General features: G+C 40.1%; 1 protein-coding gene across 1 annotated transcript; it reads left to right on the top strand.

Moving 5' to 3' along the window:
* The first annotated feature begins 3,912 nt into the window (after positions 1 to 3,912).
* Positions 3,913 to 26,911, top strand: LOC117303312 (LIM/homeobox protein Lhx2-like). The gene is made up of 3 exons (XM_033787479.1): positions 3,913 to 4,548; positions 12,818 to 13,254; positions 26,700 to 26,911. Exons 1-3 carry the CDS (start codon positions 4,190 to 4,192, stop codon positions 26,909 to 26,911), a joined length of 1,008 nt encoding a protein of 335 aa, XP_033643370.1. The 5' UTR covers positions 3,913 to 4,189.
* The last annotated feature ends 592 nt before the right edge of the window (positions 26,912 to 27,503 follow it).

Below are 27,503 nucleotides of genomic sequence, written 5' to 3'. Positions count from 1 at the left end.
TCATCAAAGCTGCACTCGAAAGGAAGAAAAGAAACATTGCAAAATTCCCTTAAAGTATGAAGGGAAGCCAATAGTTTTAATGGTGGAATCCTTTTGTACCTGGGAACGATCGTGGCCCGATCTTGGAAACGATCAGGGCCCAATTTTATAGAGCTGCTAAACACGAAAATTTGCTAAGCATGAAATTTCTTCCTTGATAAAAACAGGATTACTAACCAATTTTCCACTTGAAGCACATTGCTTGTTACTGGTATTCAGTTGTTGTTTGCTAGTCCTCAAAATCACGTGGAAATTTGGTTGGTAATCCTGTTTTTATTAAGGCAAAAAATTCATGCTAAGCAAATTTGTGTGCTTAGCAGCTCTATGAAATTGGGCCCTGCTATGCATCCAGGGAGGCACCGTCTGTGCGTCATCCACCCACGTTGTCACACCACCCCACTCCCAGTCTCAAATTCTGACATTTTTATGGGAAAACAAACTCACCCTTTTTGTTTTTTTCTCAAGACACTGTCACGGAAGGTGAAGCCCTTCGTTCATTCTCTTTAATTTGTATCTTTTTCTTAGTTTCTTCACGGATTTCAAAATAAGACTAACAGATCAGTGATAAAAAACACGGGTCTGAATCGGAGGGGAGGCGGGGTGTAGAAACCCTAGACTGGTCCCCTGTCCTTATCCGCAAGGATAAAACCTTAAAGTGTGACGTCATCAGATGTTCAGGCTATACACTCGTGCTTTTTTTAAAGTGTTGGATGAGGATAGGTCATACGACCTTTCTTTATAACATTTCACATCACCAGCGGTATTTTCACACATTGGATACAAACGAGAAAGTAATAACAATATTCTGTTCGGGCAAATCATTCGAAAGAACCATCTTAAGTTATTCGTAGATATGTTAACTACAGTCTGGAGAAGATATCTGGTGTGTCTCCTGAAGACGAGCAGAGTATACAGTTCGAAACGTCGAGATCACACTAGACCACTGTTTATTGGTGTTTCATTGTGTTGAATTTTTGCACCAGTCTGGATTTTCCTTCAACATCAAAAGCTGAGATTTCTTCTACATCTCTTCACGGATTACAGTGCAAAGAACTGTGGAGTGTTCCTTGTTTCTTTACCACGCAGAAGATGTGAATAGGGTTACTCTAAGTTTTCCATCTCCCTAGACCGGGGCGCGATTTTTTTTTTCTCAAAACGACATTGCAATATTTGTTTCCCCTGCCGCTGTGATTGGCTCTTTCCGTCAGATTACGTCATAATGAAATTGGCCTGCTCTTCTACCAAATCATTGCAATGTCGTTTTCGGAAAAAAAGTTAGCGACCAGGACTGGGGGCGGGTATCGAGCTGGGGTGTAGAGCTGGGGCTAGAGTGAAGGGGCCGCGGGTGTTTGTATTGTCAGAGTTGATTCGAACATTCGAGGATTGGATAAGCAGGCTTTTGAGTCATAGTGTAGTAGTACGCTTTTGTTTATCCTGGCCGTCTTAGAATGGATTGTTACCCCTTCCTTTTCCTTCCTCCACATCCCGTACCTGTCCTGTACCCTTTTGCCTAATCCCGCTCCTCTAGTTACCCTGTATTTAAGTTACCTTTTTTGAAGTCTTATTATCCTTTGTTTTACTTGTATGTATTTGTTTTTGACACTGGCCGAATAAATAATAATAATAATAATAATAGTACATGGGTCTACGGTCTGACCGCAACACCTCGGTGCTTTGTTAGTTGCGCCATAACATCCGTAAAGTTAACAATAGATAATTAAGAGATTTTATGGTTAACGCATTACAAATTGAGGGCTGGTATAGTGGGCTCCCTCTCTGTAGCCAAAGGCTGTTTGGATCCACTTCAGGGCATACACCCCTACCCCATTGTAGGCCTGACATTTTCTGACTTTGTGTTTTCACAGCGAGTCGAGCCCCCCCCCCCCCCCCCCCCCCCCCCCCCCCATCCACCCCTCTCCCACGAAGACAAAGTCTGGTGTGACGGGAAGTTGAACTGTTTTTCAGAGTCTTGTTTTCAGATTTTGTTATTTTGTGAATGTCATAATTTGAAATCAGTGTATACACATAAACCAATAACTGTCATTGTATTACAGGGCACAAGACTATAACCATCAGAATAGCAGAAGCTGCCATTTTGCTATACCGCTATCTTTGTCTCTTAAAAAGAAAAAGTTCACCGCCCTCTCGAGCTGATAATCCAATACACATGGATTGTTTGGGAGTAGTTCATGGCATCCCTCAAATCATTAAATACCTAATGTGCTTTTTTCCTCCTCCATCCGTAACTTTGGGGTTGTTTTAATGTTTGGATGGATGCCCGGCCGGCACGTGGGGGCGCACCGTCTTTTCACGGTAGGCCACGTGTTCATGAGCACGGTCCGTGGGACATGGCCACTGGTCTCTCTCTCTCTAGTGCCATCCATTCATCCATCTCACATCAGCGGGTATTGACTTCTAACCGTTCATGGTGTCGAACCCTAAAGAAGAAAAGAAAAAAAAAAACAAAAAAAAACAACTGATTTGTGTTTCTTGTTTGCAAGGCTCGTTGCAAACACTTCATTTTTTCCCCTGCGGCTTTTTCTTCCCTCGCTAGAAACAAGTTCTCATTGCGAAACTGCTGAGCCCATAAAGCATTTTTCCAAAACCTTCTTATGAAATTGGCAGAAAAAAATGCTTAGCTATTTTATTTTCATAGCAGAACACATTTTGTTAACGTAAGAAACCCGTTTTCATTGCAGCACTGCTGGGCCCATAAAGCAACACCAGTGTCAATTTAAACACGTCAGTTTTTGCTGCACACCGTCCGTACCGAAAGTGTACGTTTTCCCAAATAACTGACGAAGACGGAGCCAGATCCGGAGCCAGGGCGGGGGCCATAGCCGCGGCTTCAATAAAGGGCTTGTGAATGTGAACCCAATCGCGAACGGGAATTTCTTAGGGTCTTGCCACTTTTTTGCGACGAGCAGCCAAACCCAAAGTAAAAATCCTTTGCCTTAATTCCCTTTTGTATGATTCCAGATTGTTGTGTTCTTGTTTTATTAGATGCGAGCACGTTTTCGGTTTGTTTTCAAATGCACGAAACCGAAAGTGGGGCAGGGGTGGCACCTTTTGTTTTCAAGAAACTTTTCCCCGTGGTAACAAAGCCTAATTTTCGTATAAAGACGTCAAGGTTAGATACATATCTTATGAGAGTTTATCTGGATTTTTAGCCCATGGGCAAGATAATCTAGTACCATGGATAAAGTTTCCACACTGTAACCGTGTCTACTATCACCTTTTAGGAGGGCCTTCCCAAATTGCCGAAAAACCGCCTTTTGACGGGTCCTGCCTATAACTGTCACCCCCAGCCCCTCCGACTCTCTGTCAATTACCCCAAAATCATTTGGCACGAGGCGGTCGTGAGTCACTGCACATGGCTACGCGAGGGGCTATCCACAAACCAAGCGAGCGCTCTGGTTGGCTGATGAGGGACCCTGCAACTGGCACGAAGTTTCCCCCATCACCGTCAAAATAACCGGGTTACTAAATCCCCGTTCGTACACGCACAACGCTTTGCGTCGCTTGTTTGTGGCTGATGCTATACACTGGTCTGGTATCACTACTTGTTCCACAACTACTACTACTACTATACGTCTAATTGGTGTGTGTGTGTAGTGTGGTGTAGTGGTAGAACATCATAGATTGTACTCAATGCCGAAACAAGATTGATCGTAGAGAGAGTTTATAAATATTCTCTGAGCTATTGTCAGTGTGGATAGAACCGACTTTTTGGAACTGTTATTGAGTGTGAGTTTTAGCACATATTATTCCTCAGTTGTCTTGTTATTGTTTTTACGTGTGCTGGTCGTTGGAATTTCATTTGCGTGTGGTGGTACGGTATGCTGATAGTGTACTGCTGGCCCTACCCTCCTCGCGGGCACAGGTAAATGCTTGACACCACGGCGAGGTTTTCTGCTGATGCCTGGACCTGATAAGGACTTCAAGTTATCATTCCTGAGAAACCGGAAACTGCATATGAATCTTAACTTTCAGTTCTCAGAGCACCTTTTTCTGTTTTGGTTGTAACAACCTGAGAGTGAACAGTTGCTCGATTTGGAGAAAACTTCTTGCTTACCTTTCCCATAAGAAGATAGTTTTGGGCGAGCTGCTTTTCTAACTTAAAAAACGGTGCACAACCCCAGAACTTTGAATGTATTTTACACTTCAGCCAGTCAAAATGCCACAGTCTGTTGTCACAGAGAAGCAGCAACATCCCGGAAGTCTCGGAGGAGCGGGCTGCACCACCGACAGCTACCGCCGTGATTGCGGCGTTGTGGACGGTACACCTTCTCCCCAGTCGGGGGCTCAGCAGCAGCAACGACCGTACAATAAGGTGTATTTGTGCGCCGGATGCGGCGGTCCTATAGAGGATAGGTACTACCTGCTGGCTGCGGATCGTCAGTGGCATACGGATTGTCTACAGTGTTCAGAGTGTAAAATAGCACTTGATAGTGAACTGACGTGTTTTTCTAAGGATGGAGGAATATACTGTAAACAACACTACTTCAGGTTAGTTCATCATTTTTAACAAGAATTGTTTTTCTGACCTCAAATGTCACATTTTTACTCTTTTTAACATTTGTTTGGTTCGCCGAATCTACTGATATCAAACTGCTTGACTGATTTAGACAATGCAAACCCAAGTTCGCTTGAAAACATCCTAATGGTTATACTTTTAGTTTATAACATCTATTGCATAGTAAGAAATACCTCAGCTAAAACTTGGCAGTCGGCTTGTACCTCAATAATAAACAGGACATCTTCGTTGTTTTACAATTCAAACTCCTTCTCTGTTTATAACTAATTTGTTACCAGAATTCAATGTTAATTTCCGTTCATTGTTAAGTTTACATTCAATGTTTGTCATCCTATAGTTACAAGCAAGGAATTTGACACATATGAGAGTATAGCATGAAAACGAAATTGGGCTTGAAGTCCATGCTAGCAGATTTGCCCCTTAAAAAAACCCGATAACAAGCAATGACAGCTATTTGAAATTGCTTATTTTTCTCCCAGTTTTGTTTTCTGAGTTCAAATCTGCGACGGCCTTCAGCCGACTGAATTTCTTATAACGTACTATGGCTGTGTACAAAATACATTCTTGTTTCATCAAAGGCACAATATCCCCCAAATATTGCCCCATATCTGTCTTCTTCTAGAAACTATACTCTCTAAATGCAAAAGAGTGAAAAGGCACTCTTTGAAGAGCCATATGAGGGAAAACTCTTTTTCGAGATTGAAGTTTGCATCTTTTAGAGTAATTTTTCACTCTGTCCTGGAGTGAAACCCCTCTAAAAGAGTGAAATAACCGCCATAATATGAGGGATAACTCGAAACGTAAAGAGTGGTGTTTTCACTCTTTTACATTTAGAGAGTAAGGCTCCTCGCGAGAGAGTCTTTTATATATAGTTCTACAAGTACCATCTGCCTATCATACACTAACTAGTGGTCTAAATTTGTTTAATAACCTAAATTCCTGCGTTCATGCACACTATTTTGCGTACCAAGTGAGACAGACAGACATCTTATCTTAGATTCATCATAAAACGTCTGTTTATTATTTTATTTTTTATTGAAAACACAAGTTGTGCAATTCTATAATTCGACCTACATAATTTTGACCAGTGAATCGTCGTGACTAAATCACAATAATCAATTTGTCTGAGCCTCCCTTTACAACAAACCTGAAGGAATTGACGCAATTTCCCCGGCTCTCCAACAATAAAAACTGTGTTCCTCAGTGACTTTTCAGTTGCGTTTTCACACCTTCCTTTTGCCTTCGTAGTAAAGAGTCTACCCCAATCCATTGTGAAAGGCAAAGTTGCCAATCTGCAAACAGTGTAGCATGACTTTGTAATGGGATCGCCCAAATCTCCCGGTCTCTGGGGAGACGGGCATTATCAGCCCGCTGCTGGGCTCCCCTCGACGGTGGTTAGGGTTTGAAGAAGTCCACCTGCTTCTTGAAACATTATATCCATCTGAAATACTGTCAAATTTGAAGATATAGCACATTACCTTGTTTATTTCGTTCGCTATCGCAATCGAAATGAATGTGAAATATAATCTAGTAAAAAAAATATATAAAAAATGGAGCGGTTTTCGGTGTTTTCGCCAAAACACAACGACCGAATATCACAAACTGGTTGGTAAAAAAAATGTGTGTAATTATTCAAAACATGATAGGAATTATTGTTCTGGTTCAGAAACCATGATGTTCTTGATTGAAAGACGAGGCTCATAAGAGTGGACGTGATTCGGAACACTGATCGAGACGTCAAGTTGTTGCACTACCGATTCTTAACTTATACTAGGTATTATTTAATATCACACCACATGGCGATCACAAACCCCTATGTTTCTCAATCATGTTAAGTTTCAGATTCTCAGACAATGCTTGTATGTTCTAATAGCAACTGTATAGTTTATATCGTGGTAATTTCCTTGTATACCAAAGTTGCCATTTTGTTTATGTTCAAAACGTATACTCTGATTGAGGAAAAATAACGATATTATTCCTTCTTCATTTTTGTGTTTACTTTATTTTAACAGAACCAACTTGTGAACGTATCGATTTTGCAATTATCAACTTGCCTCTAAACTTCAAACTGTTCGTGTGTTCGTATCAGCCATTGATCAATTTGCTATAGTTTTTCTTCCTTATTTTCTGCAGAAGTTGTTTTATGATTATTATAATCGACCAATATCTGAGGTGATTTTTAAGACGGTAAACCAGAAATATCTCTTAAAGGAATTTGCGATCATTCTTTATTTTCAGCATGCTAACTCTTGTCTGGCAATTTCGTCTTTGGATGTTTCCAATGTTTCGGTTTTTTAAATACTGGTCAGTAGTGTTGTACAGGAATTACCAAAGACAAGCTTTGATTATTACCGAACCATAAACAAGGTTTAAATCATCCTGCGTGTGTTTTCTGATTAACGAGTGTTTAAAACTGCAGTCACAAAGTTATGTAAAGATATTTACAGCAAAAACATCTGCGTAAATGAACCTCGTATATAAATAAATTTTTAAGAATATACTTTTAAACCCATAGATATAGATGACACCAAGGCGTGGTGTAACTCCTTAACAAGAATAACATCGGTGAAGTCTTTGAGTGAGATATATAAGTTACAAAAAGGATGTTAGGGTAATAAATCCTACCACCCCCCCCCCCCCCCCCCAAAAAAAAGTCCGTAAAACTTATTCTCGGGCCGTATATCACCCAAGTCCACCGGCCGATGCAAAGATAAAACCTACCGCCGTAAAATATGGCGGAGTCACGGTGCGGTGGTACCGAGGGGGCAAAATTCCAGGGTATGACTCGGCGGCCAATGCCAAACAAACCTCGGCTCTCAAGATACTTAGAATAATAATAAAAGAAAAGAACCAACAGAAATATGTATTACCAGCGGGCTTGGGATGGCTGAGGTCACAACGGGGGTCATGAGCAAAATGATAAAAAAAAAATGCCTTTGGGATAAGGGAGTCAGTCGTAAATTCATACATTCTGCCGCAGCTACACACACCTTGACTTGCAAAGCGGACATATTTCATTCTTCGCCGTTGGCTAGTGGCGTGTTTGGTTCCCCCCCGTTTCCCCCGCAAGATCAAAGCGCCAACAAAATATGTTATTCTTATTTTTTCTTTCTTGAAACAAACAAACAAAGGTATTTGAAAAAACTTTAGATGAACATTTTTTTTGACAAGGAATTTTGCAAGAGTCGTAAATCGCGGTTGAGTGCGATGACTGAAACAGTGTGGACTTGGGAGAGTGTTTTTGTTTCGTTGAGTTTTTTTTTTTTTTTAAGAAGTTATCGAAAAAATTTCATGAAAAAGAAACAAAGATTGAATTTTATGTGGCACTTAGTGCCCTCAACTGTAGCTGGTTGTATACCCCAATACAACAAAATATACTAAGGAACAGATATGATTGTTGTTGTTGCGGTATATAAAATTGTAAATCATTTTAGAATCAAACTTTCCATTCTATTGTTTGAAAAAGGTTTGTACATTTGAACGATTTGTTTGCAAGCTGCAGAAAACACGGCTAAAAAAGACACCTAATTATTATTGTCAACAGTCTTATAGTTTAACTGAGGGTTTGCATTTCTATGGAAAACTGAGAAATGAGACATCGTTTAAATTGTTTTTAAAAATAGTTTTAGAGAAATGCTTGATCTATAGCTGAAAACATATGCAACGTTTCCAAAGAGTAGGGGTTAATACTCATGAATATATATGCATTTAATCAAACCAAAACACGTACTTCAATATTCGCTGTTTAGCTTTGATTGACAAGTCATGACCAAAGTGGACCCAAAATCGATCCCTGGGGAACACCAACTCTCCATACGCACCATACACTCCTATATACCTCACCCCGTACATGTCCTTCACGTATTTAAAATGACAGCTTTGTTTAAAGCACAAAAACAACACCTCGTCCTTAACGTGTCAGTCGAAACTCTGACCCCTCGGTGAGCGAAACAGTACGAGGATGGACTGTCGATCGTAACCACAAGGCCCATATACCTCTCTCTGACAGTTTGTCCCAATACGCACTTTTTGATGTATTGATTTCTAGCTGAACCTTAGTTAAAATTTCATAAGCGAATACCTCATTATACCCCTGTGTTGGTTAATCAATTTTTGAAGACTGGATAACCGTCATAAAGTGTGATGTAGAGGATAGATTAGAGTGTATATTGATACAATTAGGTCTCATGAGGTGTTGTTATTAAGTTATATAATAAGTTTTTCCCTTACATTGTACATGTACACATGGTATGGAAAATAAACCTGAAACCTGAAACCTTCATCACGATCTGCGTGTTATAGCTCAACTATTAAATTTGGTTTGCAGTAACACCATGTGAATATCTACTTTCTTGGTAGGTTAAGTTCTTTTGAGAACTTGTTATCTTGCTGTATATTCTTCTACAACAACAGATATATTCACATGGCGTTACCGCAAACCTCTCTTAGTACTTCAACCATGCAAAGTTTCAAATCCTACTTACTAAATCAGCGAGACAAGTTCTCAACACATTGTGTTACTGCAAACCATTGATACCGCACCCATACACAGTAGTGAGTCAATATCGATATTATAGGAAAGTGGCAACCAGACTATTATTACCGTTCAGCCTCGGTTTGATCTCTCTGTCAGCCTCGGTTTGGTTCTATTGAAACAAGTGGGGGAAACAACTATTGGGAGTTTCTTGAACCCAATAACGTGCCATAGTCCGTGGAGTAGAACAACCTCCTATTTATTTTATATGCATGTAATCTCTTTCGTCATTTTAGTTGTGATTCTCGTTTACCTCAGACAAGAAATATGCTCCCTGCTTCATGTGTCTGGAAAAAAATATATATATGTATCCTTTTGGCCCTCATTAAGAATAGTAAAGGTCGCTATGGTTTTGACTTCAATCGTCACGTCATGACGTCACGTTCTGATGGTTGACGAAACTGTTGTATCACTACTGCGCATGACCCGTTGAAAACGACACCACGAGCGTAAGTGACGAAACAACACTGTGTTTTGTTTGCAGTTATAACGGTGAAATGTTTACTTTGTGGTGGAATTTTGGGGCTGTTTGTTGATTTGTTTTTGTTTCGTTTGAAGTTGTTACAAACCGTAAAATTGTTCGTGCATGTACCACTGACATACATGGTGTAAGCCCAAATACTGAAACAGACTGCATAATGCAATAAAAGTACGCATTAGTGTTGCTATATATATGAGAAAATAGTGTTCTTTTCTTTAAAATTTCCCTTATGTAAATAATACAAAAGTATACAAGATAAGTCAACACAGACGTAATGTTTTGGTGACCATCGCATACTATTTTAAAAATGTATTTAATTTATTTAAAATGTATGTGTTTGTTTAATTTATTTATTTCAAACATCTGGGACTAAAGGAAAGTGCTTCCCCCAAAAAATCACTGACATTCTTCAGTGTGATGTGGGTTAATAAAGTGTCTGGTACTCGCAACTCATCACGTCTGCGAGCTTGGAGCGTGTTGTGGGAGTCCTAATTACTGATGTCTCGAAACAAGTTGAGTGGAATAACTATTTAAATCGAGGCAGCGTGGATAATTCACAATATGTGATTTACTGGGATGGTTGGCTCGTTCACGAAGACGATCAGTCTTGCTTTAGTGGCTAGGAATCCCCTCTTTAGGGGGTAGGCTTTTGATCTAAGTGACATCCCTTGTGACGGGATGTTATGACAGCACATGGTCTAATTTGATGACTAGACAGTTTTTTTAGGGCACGGGTGTTCTGACAAGCTGATTGGACAATGAGATGGTAGAATTGCAATTGACTGGCCAACCGGATGCACCCCCTCCTTGTCAGTAATAAGCACTGACCAATCATAGTCGCCAGAATATTGTGACTGACTAATCAAAAAGCTGCTTCGATGATTTTTAAATAGGTGATCGGATAAATTTTATGTAAAGGGTATACTCTGCAAATATGAAAATAATTATGTTTTCGCTAAGAAATATCTTTTGCCCGAAGCGCCTACTAAAAAATAGCTCCTGAAAACCAAGAGTTGACATAGATTTGAGGTCCATCGTTCCCACTCCAAGGAACAGGCATGCAACGTTTCAGCTGATCAGATGATTTCCTCTTTTTTCTCTTCAAAACAGTACCATAGAAAACCATTAAAAAAACTGTACTAAAATTAAGTGTGATAGGCCATTCCTCTTAGAATGTTGCATGTCTCAAGGAACAACAATTCATCATTTTCCCATAAGTTTTGTGTACTGTGTGGCATTATGATTTCAGTTGTTTACAATACGATACTCCAAGGTTGCACTGCGCCCAGACTGGGTGGCAGAGGGGTGTGACTGGGTGACTTGTTCCGTCTGTCATGAAATGAAGAAATTCCTTAAGGATCCTGCCGAGTGATGTTGTGAGCCTCTCTATTTAGAACCAAACCACGGCCTGACGTTAAGTAAAGTCTGGCAAAAAAAAAATCCAGGGGTGTTAAGGCCGTGTCCGAAACGACGACTTCGGCTACAGCTACGTCTAGATCAGCGCGTCTACCAGTGTTGAAGAATAGGCAGACGCGCGCGATCTAGCCGTAGCTGTAGCCGAAGTCGCCGTTTCGGACACGGCCTAAGATTGACACCATGGGTTTAGTCACGTTAAAGATACCTAAGAGAGAATCAAAATTAATATCAAGAGTACGAAGGTGACACAAATGTAATCGTTTTTAAAGAAATTAACAAAACACCCGTGGTATAACTTTGTATTATGTTTCGGTGTCTACTATGTGACAACACCCAACTCGAGTTGTTGCAATGTGACAATCCCGTATAGGCCTACCTCAAGCTCGAACCAAGAAGAGAGTTGTTGACTGTTGGGGTAGGGGGTATAGTGTTAATTTAAATGATGAAGAGAAAGTATGAAAAGCAGCGGACTTCAATGGGTAATGATTCCCACGGCATTTATTTGGTTCGTTTGCAACAAATTCATAATATTCAAGATGTGCACATGTTGTTCTTGAACGTCGTATGTTACTATTTTACTCTGTTGTAGTTTTGTTGGTTCGATCTGAAGGTGTTTGGCCTCTGAGGGCAATGGCCGACCGGTCTTTGACCCTAAGACTAAGAGTCGGTTGCTCAAGATAGTAGAACCTGCAGTCCTACACCTTCAAGTGTGTTCGTGAACTTTAAACCAATTTGCATTTTAAATATCATAGATTTTCGAAGTACCAATTTAGTACATGGTGTTAAAATGTAGGCTTATATGTTTATTGTCCTTTTCTTAATTAAACACTTTCCTGTGAGATTAAAGTGTTTCATTGTCTTAGCGTATGTAGACTTTGAGAGAGACCAGCCGAAACGTCTCAAACTGTCACGCGTTAATATGACATGACACCTCCAACCCTTTTGCCCAAAATCCAAACACCCACGACCCACTGTTTCTTCTCCGGTCAGGTGGGGAGTGAATTCAACGGGACGTGTGCCCCACGGAGCGGTACAACATCACACCTGGCTCTCGCTCGACCTTTTCTCTACCCCGTACTCTCACCTACTACCACCACCTTGTGTCCAAAATAATGTCTGGCGAAGACTGTCCAGGGTTAAGGACCCTGAAGTTGTTAGTCTTGGACCCAACCAGGTTTATGTTAGAATGTCTGGCCCTGCGATTACTTACGCAAACAGCCGTGGGACTTGGAAACTTAGAGACACGACGCGGAGACTACGGCAGAGGTCAGAGGTTAAGAGCCCCCGTGTTAGGTTTCAGTAAATATAATAATTTATGGCATTGTTTGTATAAATATTAAACAAAACTGGAGACGTAAAACTTTTGGTGAACCTACCAACAACATGTAATTGTTTACAATGTATTTTTCGAAAAAAATATGTGATTCTATAAAATAAAGTAAAGTTGCACTACGAGGACATAACTTTTGGCTTTGACTCTGATGTTGTTGTGCTGCCATTTCGTTTGCTCAATGGGGAAGATTTCATAAAGAATTAAGACTAGTCTTATCTTGAGTTAGATCTCATGTTTGGGGCTACATTGGTCAGGCTACATTTAGGTGCCGCACACCCGTCCTTACTTAGGAGGTTAGGACTAGTCCTATCTCTTTGTGAAATCGACCCCGCGACCCTTTGTGTTTTTTTTAAGTACATCTATTTCGTTTATGTAATCAAATTCTGGCCCTTTTTTGTATATGTTTATTCGGTCTAGGGTTTATTTATAATGGTTTATTTTAAGGCTAGTTTCCCCCTCCTTCTTCTTCTTCCACAGGAGGTTCGGTGTGACAAAATGTGCCCGGTGTTGCACGGGCATAGCAGCCCACGAGATGGTCATGCGAGCCCGTGATCTCGTCTACCACCTCTCCTGCTTCACCTGCACCGCCTGCAACTTGGCTCTAACCCCGGGGGACTACTTCGGCATGAGGGACTCCCACGTCTACTGCCGGCTTCACTACGAGACCGTAGTAAGCCCCAGGAGACACGGGGAGCAGACTCCCCTCCACCCCCACCAGCAACAGCAGCAGCAGCAGCAGCCACCGCAGCACCACCCAGGGTTGGCTTCTAACTACCAGGGCCCGTTGACCCCCGGGCCGTCACCGCCCTGCGCCTCGGGGCCGGCGACGTTCTACAACGGTATGGGTGTCAGCGGACACAAGGGGAGACCTCGTAAGCGCAAGGGGGCTGATTCTATGGGCGACTACTGTAGAGGTAAGGTATTCTTTAAATATCTCATCCCAAAGTCCACAAATCATCTGTTCACGCATTCAAGAACTGTTATTGATATTATAAGCTCTGATGGAGCAAGACACCGTCCAGCCTCGTTTAAAACCCATTGTTTTAACGGGAAAGTTTAAGCACGGAGGAATAAGAACAATAATTCCTCCATTGATAAACTGCACCATCAGTCGATGGTCCAAAATTTGTCCTCAATACATTAGTAATTTGGCGTTGAAATATCCCCACACACCTGCCCATACACATTTCCTTAATGTGACGTAGGCAAGTCAACAACCTCGTGCCCTAGAGAACGGACCCGATGCTCGTACCCAGCATTACGAAACCTTCCAACGTCTCGTTTCCATACAAGGAAAGATCGCATAAACAGAAATGCAACTTCTCTGTCATCGCCAAAAAGGAATAATAGCGCCTGTCGGATTTAAATACTTCGGCATAAATTTGTCAACGTCTATCAAATCCACTAGTCTACATCATTCGATTAATCAGCAGATCCAACAACGTGAAATCCATTGTTTCTGACAGTTTCCAACCAAATAATCACTCATTACGTAAGATCTCGCCACGGCCTATGATCGCGACTCAAGCGGGGCGGGGAGCTACCCATGCCGGGGCTTATCAGCTTGAAATTCTCGGTGATTTTACCCCCGCAACCCCCTGTCAACCCGGCGCCCGATAACCCTGCCCACAAACAACGGCACGCTCTGTATGTCCCTCCCCCCCCCCCCGCTCCCTCGTTATCAACTCGATGATTTAAGAATCCCATCCATATTTCTGTTTAGGGATTGCGTAAGATCATACCACTTCCGGAACAACCTCACTGACTGACAAGGAAAATGCCAGCCAGACTTTGAAAACGGAAGCAATTTTCTCCCCAAGAATGATCCTGTTTTGCAGATATGCCGATCATATATGATTATGTCTACTTGAAAGTGACATTTTCCGCGTGGGGAACAAACAATGTCTGCTTTCATATTGTTGTTAGCACTGGTAAACAAATGAGAGGTTATCTAACGTCCTCGTGAAAAAAATCTATCCTACAGATCAAAGTATCAAGTATAGATGATGAGGTTCTTTTTCTCATCCTAAAAGTTAATCGACTTGGTCAATTTTTATCGAAAAGTTCTTGCCATGAACGTTGAGAGTGAATAGAAAATACACTCCTCGTTTGCTTGTTTTCTAGGCCCGTGAAGTTTATTGCTTGGTTGCGATGAAATTAAACGCTAGAATCGTATGTTGACGCTCTTTAACTCAAACAAATTAATAAAGATATCAATATGAAATAAGAAAAATCCTGTTTGGGTAGTTATCTATTGATTTTGTTTCTTAAATAATTAGAAACGATGAGGTAGAAAATTACATGCTTCAGTCACAGATTTTGTTAAACTGTCATTAAGCTTAGTTCCCACAGAAAGTCTCTTTATATCTTTGTCACAAAAGCCTCCAATTCGGTTCGTTAATTTGGACATGTTGAAGTCAGGAACTCTCACTTTGTCTCCTATGCTCTACAAATGTTAAAATGCCCGAGGGGGCGGGGAAGGAAAGTGTCCTTAAAGCTGAGCAATCACAATAAATAAAAAAAACATCAGATTTGCATGAAATCACCCTCATTTGTATGTATATTGTATTGACGAGAAGAAGAAAAAAATATCAGACTCATAAATAAAATGCCCTTAGGGTTTTAATCCACCCTTCGCTTGAATCCTTCAGTTTTGATTTAGAAAATGAAATACATTTTGAGACTTAAACAGCCGAGAAAATAAGGATCGACTTACTGTAGGCCAATTTGACAACTGTCAAAATAACTCAGGGAAATGAGAAAATACGATGTCATTTGGGGTCGGTAAAGTATTCAACTTTATAGCCAGGTTGGATGTGATTCTCTTTCATGTATAAACAGGACAGGGTGTTGTGGAAATATAGTGTGGACTCAAACAAATATCCCATGGAGATGTCATTGTGACCGTTGTGTCTCATTTCGGCATGAGCTTTTTTCTTAGTCGAATTAATTTTAAAATCAAAGTATACCTTTGGTTTTTTAGAACTTATGTGAACATGAATTTCAAACGGTCGCCTTTTTGAGATATCAACAAAATATACCATCTCGTAAGCGTTACTGACAGTAACACTTCTCAGGGCCAACCGTTTTATTAAAGACAGTGGACACTATTGGTAATTGTCAAAGACCAGCCGTCGATTTCACCAAACTCTTCCTAACTTAGGATTAATCTTAGGACTTAGGACGAGTTTAGTCCCGCATCCAAAGACGTATAGAAGCATTTAACCCATCCTAAGTTAGGACGGGTTACTCGTCCTAACTCGAGTTAGGATTAATCCTAGAGTTTCGTGAAATCGGCTGCAGTCTTCTCACCTGCTGTATCTCAACATATGCATAAAATAACAAACCTGTGAAAATTTGAGCTCAATGGGTCGTCGAAGTTTGGATAATGAAAGAAAAAACACCCTTGTCACACGAAGTTGTGTGCTTTCAGATGCTTGATTTCGAGACCTCAAATTATAAATCTTAGGTCTCGAAATCAAGTTCATGGAAAATTACTTCTTTCTTGAAAACTATGTTACTTCAGAGGTAGCCGTTTCTCACAATGTTTTTTTTTTTTTTACTATCAACAGCTCCCCATTACTAGTCACCAAGTAAGGTTTTATGTTAAAAAATAGTTTTTTAGTAATTACCAATAGTGTCATTGGTAATTGTCAAAGACTAGCCTTCACAGTTGGTGTATCTCAACATATGTATGAAATAACAAACCTGTGAAAATTTGAGCTCAATCGGTCATCAAAGTTGCGAGATAATAATGCAAGAAGAAAAAAAACCTTGTCACATGAAGTTGTGTGCGTTTAGATGGTTGATTTCGAGACCTCAAATTCTAAACTTGAGGTCTCGAAATCAAATTCGTGGAAATTTACTTCTTTCTCGAAAACTACGTCACTTCAGAGGGAGCCGTTTCTCACAATGTTTTATACCATCAACCTCTCCCCATTACTTGTCACAAAGAAAGGTTTTATGCTAATAATTATTTTGTGATATAACCAATAGTGTCCACTGCCTTTAAGGCCCTGCTGAATTTGAAAACAAGTATAACATTACAAACCAAATATCAGCCGTTCACTTGAAAAATTTGTTTATATTATTTATTTCATAAGAGGAAATATTTCGATAATTATACAATGCAGTTGAAATAGTCAAGGTCACTTTTTTTTGCGTGGAATTTGCCATTGGGTCGCTAACTTTTGAAACAACTCTGTAGCAATATGTTCGAGGAATAATCGACGTTGTGACTGTTTGAAGTTTCCCTTAAAACAATTAAGAACACTAAAAGAAAATCCCTACGTAATCTTGTCTTGAATTGACGTGTAAAACTGTTACTCGTGTAAGAGCATTTTGTCGCCATTAAAGTTCAATCATAGCGCAAAGCTGCACGCTCTAGAACCTTTAATATCCAACATTACTACGCACTAATTTTCCCGAACTAAGAGTTTTGAAACAGCCGTAAAGCTCAGCCTGACTCACAACCAACAGAAACGAAACACAAACATGAACACCAGTTAAAATAATTGTCAACACAGTCCGATGGTTTTGCCGATTCGTCCACAAAAGCCAAGGTGTGAAAGAACAACACGCGTGTGCAATTGGACCGTGCAATCAATGCTTTGCTGGGGTGGGTTCATGGGCTCTGGGCCGGGGTGGGTTTGTAGCCTTTCAGAGTTTCTTCACCTCTTTGCGGTGGGTGGCGATGGGTGGATGTTTTTTGGTTTTTTTTTTTCGTCGGCAAACACTGAGCCGGACACACTCTTTTGAGCGATGCTTAAGAGAAAGTTTTACTTTTCTCTTGAAGGCGACCAAAGGATACTGTTCGAAACGCCAAGACCACTCTTTTCAGAGCCAACACACCCACAAAAGAGGTTTACACATGGTTGTACCCGCAAGTTTTCTATTTAGTTATAATTTCTTCCGTCTTTACGGAGAGTTTGCTTCTGTTTCGAGAGGGAATTGTTACTTTTGGTAATGCATCCAGTCTGTTATTCCCACAATTTCTTTTGTACTTGCAACTTCGATGACCAACTGAGCAATATTTTCACAGTGAGGTTCTGGTCTTTTGCGATTACCAAAAGTATCCCTGTCTTTAGGCTTGCAGATTATGAATCCGTAACTGCGGTTGTGAATCCGTAACTGCGGTTGTGGATCCGTAACTGCGGTTGTGAATCCGTAACTGCGGTTGTTGATCCGTAACTGCGGTTGTGAATCTGTAACTGCGGTTGTGAATTCGTAACTGCGGTTGTGGATCCGTAACTGCGGTTGTGAATCCGTAACTGCGGTTGTGAATCCGTAACCACGGTTGTGATTCCATAATAAACACGAATTAAAATCTGATTCAATTCTCTTCAATATTGAATATTTGATTTCAAATCCTAAAAGTACCGGAATGAAATAATTGTACTCTTTCAAGACCGTAAGTAACTGACCCAATCGTAACAACCCATCCAAGCTTGACAATAATAAAAAAGGTTCCACACTTGTCCTCTAACACCGGGTGTCCTGCTCGCTCCAATGAGTCGACACGGCAAGACGACTTTATATACGCGCCACTCCAACTCTTCCATCGAAATCCTAGTCCCTTCTTTTGTCCTTTTCGAATTCCTTCAACCATTTTTTTTTCTCGTCGTGAATAGGTGTAACAAATGGAAATTATTACCGCATTGATATGTTGCTTTTTTTTTCAAAATACTGAAGGCCGTTTTGGGTTGGTGAAATCTTGTTCACTGGCTGATTCGCTCTGACGCGCCTTGACTAAAGACTGTCAAATTGCAGGACATGAAGTGGTGTATTTTTAAAGGTATACTGGACACCTTTGGGTATTGTCAAAGACCAGTGTTCTCACTCAGTCTATCCCAACATAATGCATAAAATAACAAACCTGTGAAAATTTGAGCTCAATTGGTTGTCAAAGATGCAAGAAAATAATGAAAGAGAAAACACACTTGTGACATAACTTTGCCCGCTTTCAGAGGCAGAATAAAAGGCTTCAGCTGAAGCGTTTTACTTTAGATCGAGAAATAACCTCTTTCTCAAAAACCACGTTACTTCAGAGGGAGCCGTTTTCAACAGCTCTCCATTGCTCGTTACCAAAGTTAGATTGTATGGTAACAATTATTTTGAGTAAGGCAAACACATTTATCAGAAATAAAGTCAACCTTGTACGGAGGTGCTTTGTGCCTGCTGAAGAGTGCCGCAATTTGAAGCTTCGATTAATCTATTCTTGCGAAATTGACTTCGCAGATTCTGAAGTTATTTTTTTTCTAAGAGCGTTTTGATTATTGTTGTAACACCTGTTATGAAATGGAAAGTGTATATCCATTTGTACAATTTCTCCAATTGTCGACACGGCTCGGTTCTCTTGGAAAGATCAAATTATTAAGAAATCATCAACAGACATTTGTCCTGTGAAAATACAATTTCACTCGAACTTTGATCGGTGACCGAAATTCTTTCCGTCTGAAATTGTCAATGAATACTTATTATCAAGTGGAGAAAGGAATTAAATTGCCAATGAATACCTTTTATCAAGTGGAGAAAGATAAAATAAAGTTAGTAAAAGGATTATTCATTTGTAGATATTTCTTTGGAAGCTGATTTCAAATAAACAAATCGCCGGTACTTCGTAAAATGAAGTCGTAAAATTATACCGCATACAACTATAACTCGTAGGTGCTGATTTCGATTAAACACTGCAGTGCCTTTTAAAAGAAAATTCAAACACAAATATTATTTTAACAAGGAGCAATGCATCACCCTTGACAGGCTCGTAATAGTCACATCACACCAACCGTAAACGTTGAACCAACACCCAAATTGACTTCCCTTTGATTTTGAAGCTTAAATTTAAAACGCATCCATACAAATAAATAAAAGTACTTCAGTGAATCACATCACAAAACAGCCGTATATAATAATGAGTCTGCAAATTGTTCATCTGATGATCTGAACTTCAAAGTTAGAGCTCTTCCTTACCGAAAAAAAGGGGAAAGATAAATACAACAACGTCTTGACACCAAGTTCTCTTTTTTTCCAAACCCCAAATTTACAGTTGTAGGTTCGTTTTATTAAACACAAATTATACAATGTTAATTATTTGCACAAAGAAGACAATAAGTTTCCATCTGAAAGTCTACTGATTGCAATGTCAGACATTTCATATATAGATGGATTGATTCTGCTGTATTAAATTTAAAAACAAAAATTGTGACTTTGAGGTGTGTATGAAAGAATAAGTTACAATCTCTCATACTCTCTTCGATTTGTGACCAAATTCGGTGTTCACCCCTCTCTTCCAGTCTCCACTAACCCCCTTGCCACCCCTGTCAAGTCCGGGCCCATATTTCCACAATTTCAAAATAAGCAAAACAGGGCTGTGTTTATTTATACAAGGGGATGAGAGAAGCGGTTTCTAGAAGTGGAAGGATGATGTTTTGAGTTTGTCTTGTGGGCCGCCAATGGCGCGGGGTCTACTTGGCTTCCGAATTCCGTTCTTGGTTGATTTGAAGCTCCATGGTTGAAGAGATATTTTGACAAGAGTTGGGGGGGGGGGGGGGGTAATACATGGTTGTAGTATTGATTTATTGTTTTTCTCTGTAGTGCAGATGACCAAATATGGCATAGACATATTGTGGTTTACTACTTTCAATGGTGGTCTGCTGTTTTTTACGCATTTTAACTTGTCATGGAAAAAGGTTACATTTTTTTTATCGTAAAATATTTTCTAGATGAAGTAGGCTTTGTTGCAATTAACAAGAAGTTGTCGTAGCCCCTTCATCCAAACGTGTATGGTTTGACAAAACAATTGTGTTTGAAGTTACTATTTGTATTCCTAAATAGGAATTTTTAAGAGAGTTTCGGGGACTAAATATTTGAAAAATAAGGAAAGTTTGCAAGTGTGTATGTTATTTTTTTGTATCATAACACATTTACATGAAAACGGAACGAGCAAGATCTGTGTATCTGCAGAGACTCGTGAACAAACCAAATCAAATATATGCAAAAAGCTCTACTCAACTTGTAGTTCATTTTCGTTCTCCACGTAAAGCCCGGTCAAACTTCCTGCGAATGCCAATGCGAAGCGAGTTTTTGGTGACGCAACAATCGGTACGCGCGCCATTTCCCTTTGTGACGCAATGAAATTCGCATCGCACGAAGCTTTCGCAGGATCGAAGTATAAAACGGGCTTCACTGAACAAAAATGTTGACATCGATAGTTGAATTACCGTCTAATTCAGCGGAGAGGTTTTTTAGCGGTTGGTGTACACCAGCAGACTGTGGTATTTCCGGAATCCCAACATAACGGTGGTTCTTTTAGCTGCTCATGTACCCGTTGAATGGGGGTTTGTTGAGGTATCCAAACGGTGTGTTGATTACAGGGGCTTTTGGTTGTGGCGTCCACGGTCTCTTGTTTGCTAAAGGTGTTTACACAACTTTCTTTTTAAGGAAGGGGTCAGCGAACCCCTCCTCTCTAAAAACCCTCTTCATTATACTTGAATATAGAGCAGGAGGCTATTTAGGAAAGATCCTGTCAGTCTGTAAAGGAGGGTTGTCCTGTACTCTAGGCACCGGTAGGCTTGCAGCATTGATCTCTGAAGATGATATCATGCTACTTTTTAAAGGCAGTGGACACTTGGTAACTACTCAAAATAATTATTAGCATTAAACCTCATGCACTTGGTAACGAGTAATGGAGAGAGGTTGATAGTATAAAACATTGTGCGAAACGGCTCCCTCTGAAGTAACGTAGTTTTCGAGAAAGAAGTAATTTTCCACGAATTTGATTTCGAGACCTCACATTTAGAATTTGAGGTCATGAAATCAAGCATCTGAAAGCACACAATAGTGTTATCACCTGATAATGTTGTTGTATTCTCTGAAAACTATTGACTGAAATTTGCTCTGATCGAATGTAAAATATGGAGGGATAAAATCATCTGCCGTTGTCACTATCAACCGATTACAGTGAATCAATCAATCAATAAATAGATCAACCAATACATGGCAGAAATGTGCTCCCTGCAAGACGCATTTAAGTTGTCACAACAAAACAAGATTACATTTTTTTTTTAGAAACCACATGCACCATTCAACTTTATTGCTCGTAAAAAAAACATTATATTAACAAAAACAGTATACCAAATAAAATTTAATTACTTTCGTTATTTTATATAGGTTATAGGTCGAGGGTGTAACATCCAACCCGTGTTATTAAGTCAAGCATGACCCATTACATAAATCCAGCCTAAACTTTATAATTTATTTATGTCCATCACAATGGTTGTCTTTTATATCACAGTGTTCTTTGAAACTCTGTTGGTGTTCTATTTTTTATAGGATTATAAACAGTATAGCCTAAGAGCTAAACTTTAAATTTATTTACGTCCAACACAAATGTTCGCCAACGATTGTCTTTTTTTTATCACAGTGTCCTTTGAAACACTGTTTCTGTTCTATTTCTCTATAAGATTGTATACAGTCTAAAGAGCTTATCAGGTCCTTCATTAGTTTATTACAATTGTGTGAATTATAGCTTAAACCTGATTTCATCCGCTCACTAATTAATCCCTTTCTTCTTTTGTCTTCTTCTTATCCGCGGAGATTCTTGTCCCACGTTCGGGTATTTTTCCGTTTTGAAAAGAAATTTAATGGTGGATTGTTTGATCACAAGCAGCGACAAAAGACCCTACAGAGAGAGAGGGTTGGATGAGAGAAGAAAAGATACACAAAAATGAAGCAGATACTTAAAATGAACAAAGCCGAAGAAATTAGCTGAAAACGTGCACAAATGGCTAATCAATGAGCTCCTTCATTCTAGGACTGCAACATGGCGTGTCTGTCGGGATTATTGGGTATTTAATCATTGGAAATGATACGTCAGGTTGTCCGAATTGATGTGCCCATCTGCCCCGTAAGATTATGCCGTTTTACGGTAAGGGTTTAGGCTATAACACGGACAGCTACGCGTCCCCGGGAGTGACACAAAACAAAAAAAGTCCGTTCGGCAAATCCCCTTCCCGGCTCTCACCACGGGAGACCTGAAGAAGCAGAAGAAAAACCGTTCACAAAACCCATCCCCCTCTTAAATATGCCATTGTCCGTTCTTTATCCTCGCATGTCATCATTAGATGGGCGTCAATACTCTGTCACCGGCTATCCTTCGGGTTTCCTGAGAACATTCTTTTCATCTCGCTGTCTAGTTTTCCCTCCCACTTTCAATGGCCTAAATAATCCCTTTACACGGACATCTTTTTCTCCCTGGCCCGCCATCCTTTCGATTGAGTGTAAAAAAGACGATGGCCAAATCATAGAGCCTTGAGGAACACATACGGCCGTAATCAACAAACTGTTTCCCATCATGGAGGGCGCAACAAAAGAAACCAGCGGGATGCTGAAGTCAACTGTGGGGTGATTGTCTTTTTTCTTCCCTCGCTCACTCCTCCCCAGACTGCAACAATCACATTTTTTGATCATCTCACCAAGCATCTTAGAAGATATGTAAAGAAAAAGAAACGAAATGCACAAAAGACGCGCTCCCCCCTCTGTGTTGTTGATACTATTGGTCATGTGTGTCTCGTGTCTCTGACGTCATGTGCGGCTTGACGAATCAGAGCAAGGCTTTAATGGTGCCGTTTGTGGATAGACGAATCAGAACAACGCTTTGGGAGTATCATTATTGGCGCGATTTCGTAAATGTGTAAATGTATTAAATGAGTGTAAATGTGTTTTGTGTCAAATGACGGCGACAAAAAAGCACTTGCTTCACATTTTCCTACACGTTGGCTTTGATTGTGTAATACTGTATGATTTAACTTAGGGTTCTTGATCATTATTTTCGAAGATTTGTGTTATTTTGTTGCGTTGTTTATTATAATTTACCTCTAACGGCGTAAACATGGTCTGTTAAGTTTGATCTCTTGTGTATTTTAACCAGTTTTAGCAATTTGAATAATGTAAGGGCACAAAACAAATACCATTGTGGGATTAATTTTCTTCTATTTTTTTTTTCGTGTGTGTGCTTATTTTATATTTTCTTACCCAATACAACAACAAGCATTTGTCCTTCAGAGTCCCTGCATGCTATCCAGCACTGTTTACTGTTCCCATAAGTGCGCTGCTGGGGGGTCCGGTCCGCCCGTTGCGATCCCCCGCACAGCCCCACCGTAGATACGTAATTGGTTAATTGTTTTCACTTCCAGTCCCGAAGTCCAGAACTATACAGTTGGACGCCTTAGCTTTATTGGCCTTTTTTTTACTCCAGCCAGGTTGTAGTTCCAACCTAATAGCAATCCGTAAAGTAAAATACACACTTTAATTTGAAACTTTTTTTTTTTTTCTTTTTTTTTTTTTTAATAAAGCAAGAATAATATTAAAATGTATAGGTGTTAAATTTGCATCTGGAATAAAGAATAATAATCTTGGTTTAATCATCGGCAATATGAGTGGTAATGGGTTAAACTACTGGAAAAAAAACTAAAACTGCTAATAGAAACTTTAGGTTTGGGGGAATTACATTGTAGTTAATTCTGTACCTGAGTTGTGGTGGTTCTGAAAGGAACCGATTATGGGTGTAACATCCCGACGTTTCGATCGGTATGCCCTTATGGTCTTCAAACGAAATCTCTGTTCATTATTTATATTAATCGTATCATGTGATGAAACAACTAGGGATTTCTGCATTTTCCTCGCGAAGTGTTGAGTTTCTTGTTACAATTATGGACATTTTAGTTATTTATCACGTGTACAATTTAACATGTGTAATTTGGATAGTGTTTTGACTTGCAATCTTCACTTTAGATTGGGTAATTTTAATTTTGAAAAAGGTCCAGAAGCCCGAATATTATTTGAGATTGTGCACCCAAAAATCTCTGTCAAAATATTGACCCATTCACTTGAACAGGATCACCTTATTTTAGAGTTTTTATATTTTAACTTGTTTTCCCGTATGATTTACCGATTGCTTTATGTACTAAGTTGCGCCATGTGGACATCTTTCATTATATCACCGCCATACCGCCGTGCAACATGTGCTCTCTCCCTCCCTCCCTGCCCACCAGCCCCACTGCCCTACTTCTGCGCCTCTGTGCGTGCGACGACGTTGCCTGGCTCATATTAGTCCCCCTCTGGGCAACGCCAACACTCGGAACTAAAACAAGAAAAAAGGGCTAAGAACAGATGTTGAAGATTAAACGGAATTTATGCATTTCTTTTATAGATTTGCATCAGGGGATAATATTCATTTGGGTCTTACCCATACACCGATGTGTGTTAGCAATGTATACTCAGTATTTGCCCGAGGTCTGTGTGGAAAAAATCACAGGCATAATACTCGGGTGGGATTCGAGCCCACGACCTTTGTAATTCTAGAGCAGTGCAGACTCAGTTTCTACCTCAGTTTGGTCTTGGTTTGAATGTAATATTTAAAAACAAGACAGCATCATATTTATAATTGTACGCCAGTTGCATGAGGTGTTCCTGATTTCTAGCATCAACAGAGGGCAGTATTTGAGTAGTCCCCAGGCCCTGACAGCACAGTTAGCCATGTGACATCACGAAATAAATTTGTCATATGTCCCCCCCCCCAAAAAAAAAAAAAAAAGTTGGAATACCTTGAATTCTACACACTTCGAAAAGCTGTCTTTGAAAATAAAGAACGACGTGTTGACAAGTGTCATTTCGATAGGGGCTTACGCTTCGCAAAGCCCCGTAACAATAATCCCCCGACTGTGTTTATTATTACGGTTTTTTTCTTCTCTCCCTTTTTTTGGACTTCTTGCGGTTGTCCCAGTTCGAAGATGCCGTACGTTAACGGGTGCTTTTAGAGCCTGAGTGGGTGCCGTCTGATGGAGAGTTCGGACATCTTGTCCCGTCTTTCAGTTGTCTTCTCCACATGGCAATTTTTTATACTCCTTATACACGTGCTAACTGTTTCAATTTCTTGTGTTTTGTCTGTTGCAATTTTTAGTTCCGGAAGAAACTGATATCGCAAATGGAAGCAGGCTTTATTTATTTTTTTAGAAGACAAAAACAAACCTGCGAACTCGTTATTAACCAACGGTCCCGTTCTCCATGCAACTCTTATAAAGTAACACTACGTGTACAACAACAACCAGGCCTGACGACCATGTTCCCATTCTCGCATGGCCAGGGAATTCACTTTATGAAACCTCAGGAAAAATGAGCAAAAAAAAACCTCTCCACCCAGCAACTAAAACACACGTTTTATTTGTAAGTGTTTTATACTGCCGCAAAAGAGCTGCATATGGAGGCCTATTACCCGTCCAGCGGCCGTCTGAAGTGGTATGTCAAAATCACTCTCCTCAGACACAAGACATTTTTACGATTGTCTTAAAATATTTAAGTTTGAAATGTTTTGGAAGCTTGTATGCAGTGTATAGAGATTGAATGTGACCAATAATATCTACCGTCCTTTCCACATTCTTAAACGAACATCACGATATCAGAATACACCCCTTTCGAGCTCTCTGGGAGCATACCCACACGTATACCCGAGATCAAGTTAAAACTGCATACTTTTTTGTTTTGTTTTACGACGCGGCCCTTCTAATTTTTTACGACCGCTATAAGAGCTGCCACATCGAAACGCTATTTTGGAAGTGTTAAACATGATCTGCACGGTCGAGTTAATGTAAACACGCCATCTTTCGACACAAAAAAGTGTGATTTTTCGTGTGTTTTGGCGCAATGAAAATTCCTGGACATGTTTTGAGACTTACGAGGAGAGTCGAATGTTTTTCCAGGGTCAAAGGTGAGGTAGACTAACGTTTCGAAGGAAGATGTGGTTGTTTTATGAACATGAACGCATGCATATGTTTCAAAATTAGTCCGCCATTTTGTTGTAGAACTGGATTATTCATCTGAGATTAAAGACTAGTAGCGACTTCGCAAATTAGTTACTGCATATTCATTAGGAACACCCTTTTATATATAACCATGACGTGGTACCTCAAAGGGATCTTTTCTTTAAAATGTTTTTTTAGATCTTGAAAAAACAGTTCCTTAAAGAAGGTTGTGTGTGCTTTGACGTGTATACGCCTCTCTTAATACTTATGCATGACGTCATAATTTTTACCCAAAATGAGGCTATGGGCGCACGCTCCCCATCACTTGCCGTGGCTGCGACCATCGCCTCGTTTTGAGTTAGCATTGTGACGTAAACCTCATGCATAAATATTAAGAGAGGCGTATTATCCCAGCTCTTAGTTTTGCAGACGAACCTTTATTTGATACCGGTTCGGCGGTGCCAAATATGGACATACCACCATCTCCTTTCGATTTTTTTTAAAAGATAATACACTCCTGAAAATCTGATAAGCTCTCAAAAGTTTGTCATTTCAACCTTAAGACACTCCTGCACGGGAGTCAAATCCATTGTTTACGCCGTCTCACGGATCACTGGTTGTTCCAACCCCTCCCCCGATCATCAGTCAAAAACCCAAGTGCCAAGCAGCGCGATCACTCATCGCTGCGTCGTGGGTCTATCGCGCCGGACGAACGGGTCAGACTCAGCTACCGTGCGCCGGGTCTGGTCGACACCTCGGAATACGTGATGATTAACATTCACTGTACACAAACTCCGCACAAGAGGAAATACCAATATTTACCGGGTTGAGAGGTAAAAAAAAATGGGCGGTAACTGCTGCTGTGTGATTTATTGACATTTTCGTCCGGTTCCCAAATTGTGGATAAGAAACTCTCTATCGTTTTTTGTTTATAACATTTTTAATAAATGATCTAAGAACACGAGACAGAGTTGTTTAAGTTATCAGTTTTTATTTATTTAACTTTTGTTTTATTTGAAAGGAGAGCCTAACATAAATCAAGGCACATGTTTATTAATCTGTATTATTTTGTGATACGAATTTAAGGTGTACAGATGGTGCCCTTCTATACACAGATAGCCCGGCCCACGTTACTTTGAGCGAATGCAGACTGTTTAACATTGGTGGCAGCAGATAGCCTAAAACACTATTTTCATTCCTTTTCATTTAGTGAGTAAAAACAAATTTAAATCGATGTTCTTAGGGTCAACCATCTTAAGCTAAATAAGGGGAAACATAAATCGACAAAAGAGTTCTTGTATTTTCGTCCAATCCTGAATAACGAGCATTATTCTATGAGCCTGGGTTGGGGGAAGTCCTCAAGGGAT

This window comes from Asterias rubens, chromosome 19 (genome assembly GCF_902459465.1).
Source record: "Asterias rubens chromosome 19, eAstRub1.3, whole genome shotgun sequence".
In the NCBI taxonomy this organism is placed as follows: Eukaryota; Metazoa; Echinodermata; class Asteroidea; order Forcipulatida; family Asteriidae; genus Asterias; species Asterias rubens.
Note: the sequence above shows the minus strand (reverse complement) of the source record. Positions and strands in the feature narration are given on the sequence as shown.

Bases quoted from the DNA above. Each gene is read 5' to 3' on its own strand.
- LOC117303312 (XM_033787479.1), top strand. From the start codon at position 4,190: ATGTATTTTACACTTCAGCCAGTCAAAATGCCACAGTCTGTTGTCACA. The intron at 4,549-12,817 runs GTTAGTTCATCA...CTTCTTCCACAG, and splicing joins TGTAAACAACACTACTTCAG to GAGGTTCGGTGTGACAAAAT. The intron at 13,255-26,699 runs GTAAGGTATTCT...TTCAACCTTAAG, and splicing joins TATGGGCGACTACTGTAGAG to ACACTCCTGCACGGGAGTCA.